Source organism: Lepidochelys kempii, chromosome 15 (genome assembly GCF_965140265.1).
Source record: "Lepidochelys kempii isolate rLepKem1 chromosome 15, rLepKem1.hap2, whole genome shotgun sequence".
NCBI classification, from domain to species: domain Eukaryota; kingdom Metazoa; phylum Chordata; order Testudines; family Cheloniidae; genus Lepidochelys; species Lepidochelys kempii.
In genome coordinates this window covers 24,964,586-24,970,585 of record NC_133270.1, presented here as the reverse complement: position 1 = coordinate 24,970,585, position 6,000 = coordinate 24,964,586, and the positions used below count along the sequence as shown (strand labels likewise).

The 6,000-nt window shown below is 45.9% G+C and overlaps 1 protein-coding gene across 1 annotated transcript in view; it reads left to right on the top strand.

Annotated features, from left to right (window-relative positions):
- Positions 1-2,819: 2,819 nt before the first annotated feature.
- LOC140898888 (V-type proton ATPase 116 kDa subunit a 2-like) overlaps positions 2,820-6,000 on the top strand; it is a 51,565-nt gene continuing 48,384 nt past the window's right edge. Inside the window, exons 1-3 of the mRNA XM_073313414.1 lie at positions 2,820-2,986; positions 4,320-4,433; positions 5,654-5,730. Of these exons, the coding sequence (XP_073169515.1) occupies positions 2,893-2,986; positions 4,320-4,433; positions 5,654-5,730 (285 nt within the window). The 5' untranslated portion in view covers positions 2,820-2,892. The remainder of the gene's footprint in view (positions 2,987-4,319; positions 4,434-5,653; positions 5,731-6,000) is intronic.

Here is a 6,000-nt window from a genome sequence, read left to right as displayed (position 1 = left end):
CAGGGATCGTTCCCTCTGCAGCTGAGGAGCTATGGGTGTAGGAAGTGGGGTGAGGGGAGTATGCAGAGATTCCTGCAGCTGGGGAGAATTCTGGGGGTGGGGTCTGACCTGGCTGTGCAGGGGAAGAGGAAGTCCTGTCCTCCCCATCCCCAGCCCAGCCAGGACTAGCAGCTGAACCCAGCGCAGGGTAGGAGCCACCAGCTGGGTCTTTCCCAGCCACAGTGATTTACCTCTCTGCCGGCTGCTGGCACCTGAAACATACTGCTGGGGAGCATTGCATGGCCGCTCTTGTGGCTTCCCTTTGCTTCCCCGTCAGAAAGTCATTTTTCTTCAGGGAAGCAAAGAAATCTGGGGTGGGGTGGGGTGGTGGGGGGACGATATAAATTCTGCACATGCTCCCACAGGAGTAATACTGTATATGTATTTATTTAGATTTAAGAAAGATGCCTTTACAAGAGCTCTAGATATCCTGACAATTATACAACAGCACAAAACATTCACTAGCAAGGCCACTGCTGTGAAGACATTGGCCTGCCCCAGGGAAATGGCCTGGAATAGCTACTGCAGAGGGAGCTGTTTTGCAAGAGCTGGGCCAGAATAGCCCCCATGTGGACGCTATTCCAGAAGAAAAGACAGTGGGTCTAGACCAGCGGTTCTCAAACTTCATTGCACCGTGACCCCCTTTTGACAACAAAAATTACTACACTACCTACTCCTTGGCGAATTCTGTGCCAAAAAAATAAAAAATTCTGTGTACAATATTGCTGAAAAATTTGCATATTTTTGTCAAAATAAGGCAATATAATCATGGTTTCAATTATTTTTGTAATTTATTTAAACTACGCTACAGTGGATGGAGAATGGGAGTGGGGAGCACTGGAGGAAAACACCAAACCCCTCTAATAGTAATGTAGCTAGTATTGACCCTTTACTTCTAGTTATTAGTCAACAGATATATGCAGCTATATGCTCAGTGTTACATCATAGGCAACTGAAGAGCAAGTGAGGGCTGGGGACCTAAATTCACAATTTATATTGAAAAAACAATGAGGAGTCCTTGTGGCACCTTAGAGACTAACAAATTTATTTGGGCATAAGCTTTTGTGGGCTATAACCCACTTCATCAGATTCATGGAGTGAAAACTATAGTAAGTAGGTATAAATATACAGCCATTAAAACATGGGAGTTGCCTTACCAAGTTGGGGATCAGGGCTAACGAGGCCAATTCAGGCATGGTGGATGTGGCCCATTGGTGGATGTGGACCTGTTGACAAGAAGGGGTGAGTATCAACAGAGGGAAAATTATTTTTTGTTGTGACCTAGCCACTCCCAGTCTTTATTCAGGCCTAATTTGATGGTGTCAAGTTTGCAAATTAATTCCAGTTCTGCAGTTTCTCATTGAAGTCTGTTTTTGAAGTTTTTTTTGTTGAAGAATGTCCACTTTTAAGTCTGTTATCGAATGTCCAGGGAGATTGAAGTGCTCTCCTACTGGTTTTTGAATGTTACAATTCTTGATGTCTGATTTGTGTCCATTTATTCTTTTGTGTAGAGACTGTCCAGTTTGGCCAATGTACAGAGCAGAGAGGCATTGCTAGCACATGATGGCATATATCACATTGGTAGATGTGCAGGTGAATGAGCCCCTGATGGTGTGGCTGATGTGGTTAGGTCCTGTGATGGTGTCCCTCGAATAGATATGCGGACAGAGTTGGCAACGGGGTTTGTTTCAGGGATTGGTTCCTGGGTGGGTGTGTAAGGACTCCTCCTTGTTTTTGCTGATACAGACTAACATGGCTACCCCTCTGAAATTTATATTGACCATCTCCAAAAAGGTCAGTTCATGAAGCACATGCTGACAAGAAATGTTTTCAGTCCAAAAATTTAGACCAGTTCTAGTCACTAAAGCACCATAAGCATTTATAAGGCCATACTGTCCTTTACAATAAGGCTCCTTTACACCATTCTGGCAATGTAAAGGAGCTTTAAAATTTTTACACTGGCTTTATACTCCTGGGGGAATTCACTAAGGACAATGGGAACAATTCACTAAGCAGGCAGGCAGGCTGCTACATTTTGCTCTGCCTGAGGGAACAGAGCCTGCCCCATGCCTGCGTCTTCAGAAACACCCCAAAGCCCTGCCCATCCCCATCGAGCATGCTGCAATAGTGAGCCAGAGGGACAGTGTCTCCCCCCCCCCTCACATGCACAACTACCCAGCCCCGGTGGTGATTTACGTCTCTACCGGCTGCTCTGGGTGCCCAATCCAATCTGCCTGCAGTGCCAGGGCGAGGGCGCCTGACCACTCTTGCAACTAACCCAGAAGTCCTTTTTCTGTGGGGAAGCAAAGAAATCTGCGGGGGCCGTGAATTCTACACAAGCGCAGTGGCGCAGAATTCCCCCAGCACGGGGGGACCAAAGCCTGAGCCCCGTTGCCCCAGGCGGCCGAAGCTGAAGCCCAAGGGCTTCTGCCCTGGGCCGTGGGGCTTGGGCTTGCTGAGGCCTAGGGCCGACACCACCCTTGGTGACCCCCTTAAAATGTCTGAGAACCCCCGGTTGACTCGTGCGCTGCCCCTGGCGACTAGTTATTGGGGGGGAGCGCCCATGCCGGGAGCCAGGCCGAGGCCATTCCCGGCGGTAGACAAGGACATCCCCACCCCACACGTTCTTGGCAGCATTAGCTACGGGCGAGGGGCGCTCAGGGGAGAGCGGCTGCAGCCCGCCGAGCCCTCACCCTGGTAGAAGGCTGAAGCCAGACCCCCATGGCCTCGCCAGCCCCGCCCTCCTCCCTCTGAGCCGCGGGCCGCCGTTTCCATAGCGACCAAGGCCCGCCGCAAGATGGCGGCTGAGCTGAGGCGGCCTCCGCCGCGTTTCTCGGGCAGCCGCTGCCCGCCATGATCCCTACTGTTCTCTGGGTGCTGCTGCTGCTGCCGGGGTCTGAGCCCCCCACGGGGCGGGCCCAGACCCCGGCCCCGCCAGGGAACCCCGGTGGGTGCTGTTGGGATCCTGGCAACTGTGGGGCGGGGGTCTCCAGGTTTGGGAGGGGCCCGTCTGGCTGCCATCCTCGGGTCTGCGGGGCGCTGTTCAGTTCAAACCCGGGGCAGGCTTGGCAGCGGACGAAGCGCAGACACCTGTGTGGGAGAGGCGGCCAGAGACCATTGGGTGGGGGTGGGGGTGGGGGTGGGGAGGGGCAGGCAGTGACCCCTGTGAGAAGTGGGGGAGGGGGACACAGGTACATGTTGTGGGGGAGGGTTACCAGTTTTGGTTGGACGTATTCCTAGGGATTTAATCACATGACAATCTTTAATTAAAGATTAATCTGTAGTTCCTGGAGACTCCAGGCCAATCCTGGAGGGTTGGCAACCGTAATGGGGGACTGTGGGACAGCCCAGAGCCCTGTGAGGGAGGCCAGAGAGACCGACGGGGGATAGGGTTGGGGGGGGGCGAGGAGGATGGGATAATGGGGAGGGGCAGAGAGATCTCTGAGGGGGCAGGGGTTAGGACAGTGGAGTGGGGTTACATAGATTTTAGAGAGTGGGGTGTACAGATTGAGGATTAATCAATCCCATAGGAGAAGCAGGAGGGGAGGGACACACTGACCTATGGCAGGGGGCTTGTACGGTCAGGTGCTGGACAGGTCAGGGTCTTGTGGCTCATGAGAGAAGTAGTGAGAGTTAACCAATGACTATGACTAGTGGGTGTTTATAGATTTTTGGAGACGGATTGCATGGGGCTATTTGGTCATAGAGAATGGGGGACAAGGAAGGGTCAGAGAAAGCCATAGGTCTCTCGTTATGGGTGTACTCTGGTAATCTGGCTTTCAGAAGTGAGTCTTCAGTGTGTGAAACCAAAGGTGTTAGTCCTGCTTGGAATATGCAGACATCAGTAAATGTTCCTGGATACTAGAGGTTTATTTTGTGGGAGGAGTAATCATCATTTTTTAGGATATCAGAACTTTGTTTTTAATTTTTAGCAAAGGCTGCAGACAAGACTCCATAAAACACAAGGTGCGTGTGTCCAGAAGAGTAAGAGAAATTTAGAAATAGCCTTCAGACGATCCTTTAGGGTTTTTTGTTTGTTTCTTTGGGCTAAGTTTAAATGACCTGTTGAGGCTGTCACAGAGATTTGAGTGTAGAAAACAAAAATCTGGTGGGCTACTATTCTTTTGGGCTCTATGAGAAATTGGTCTTTGTTTATTTTTAATTATTTAAATTAAACTTAGAATGCCAGAAAAAAAATCAAGCCGTGTCCACCCCATTTTGTAATAAATATAAGATTTTGCGGATATTCTGAATATTAATACAATTTGTTTTCTTTTTAGTCTTTCAGCCTTCTTTTATCCACATGTCTGGGCCCACGGTCAGTTCATTTTTAGTTGGGAATTCAGCAGATGTTGCTCTGGCTATAAATGTAATTCATGTGAACACTGAGACAGGTGAGATCACTTAAAACCATTACTTTTAAAAACTACAGTCAAACAAATATTAGTTGAAATCTTAATTCACTTTCTGTTCCTAAGATGATTGGAAGGAAAATTGTATACCTTGTTTTACAATTGTCTCTGTACTGGGTGCTCCAGAGTACTCCTACTGATCAAATAAGGCCTTGATCCTACAACCAGCACTGCACAGAGCCCCATTGTCTCCACTGAGGCTTCATGTGGACATGGGAGTCTGCCAATGAGGCAAGGTGGATTGATTTATACTAAGGTGATTTAAATCACCAAATTAAAAGCCTCAATTTAAATAATTGATTTTCATCAACTTTTCCATTTGTACTTCAGTAATTTTCTAAAGAAAGGTGTATTCTCAGTATTTCATATAACCTTTAAAACATGTTGATTTACAACTAAAGAGAGTCTTTACACTAGATTTGGTACATGTGTTTGCTACCTACAGAAGGGTACAGTGTAACTATACATTTATTTAAGCAGCTATGTAGCTCAGGGGTTCTCAAACTGGGGGTCGGGACCCCTCAGGGGGTTGTGAGGTTATTACATTGGGGCTTGCGAGCTGTCAACCTTCACCCCAACCCTGCTTTGCCTCCAGCATTTTTAATGGTGTTAAATATATAAAAAAGTGTTTTTAATTTATAAGGGGGGGGGTCGCACACAGAGGCTTGCTATGTGAAAGGGGTCACCAGTACAAAAGTTTGAGAACCACTGGATTGTAGCTTAATATTTTCAGATTCTTAATTGTACATTTTTAGTATGTTACAAAATGGTGAATAATATATTGCTTATTTACTAATATTGTGCCATATTGGTAAAGCTTCACTTTCAAAAGTTAGATGGTTTTCCTCTGCTTATTTCTTTATAGAGAAAAGCAGCCTTTAATGGAAAGTTTTTGACAGAGGCTTATGGTTTCAGCATATTTATTTTTTATTTCAATGTTTTAAGAGATTATAAATCTAGGCCTTAACATATTTTGTATGAAATTAAGTTTTTCTTTTTAAAAATATATGTTTTTAAAATTAAATCTGATTATAATTTAAATAACAAAATTAAAACAAATCCAATTTAAATAAATCCATGATTTTTATCTATTCTGCCATATGGAGCCAGTTGCAGGATCGGGGTTTAACTTTGCTCCAAGTGTAGATGAGAATGACGTAAAGCAGCAAAACAAATTTTACCGTTTTTTCTTTTAAATTTAGGAATGTTGCCTACCGTTGCCTACTGCAGTGGGAGTAACAGATATGGTGAATGGAGTTTGAATGTTTCTTATGGTATGGTACGTAAAATACTGATTCTTCACTCTAAAGGTAGGGAGTAGAAGTTTGGTGTATTAAAAGTTAATGTGAAGCTAATTTAATGGTAGCATAAAGAATACCCATGTTTGATTTCTTGTCTTGATCTCTTACTTCTTGGAATAATCATTCTTGTGGACACTGAAGATCCCACCACACTTCTGATAAGAATAGGGATTTAGGGGTGTAGTTTAGCCAAAATTCAGCTCTGTCATAAGAACATAAGAATGGCCATACTGGGTCAGACCAAAGGT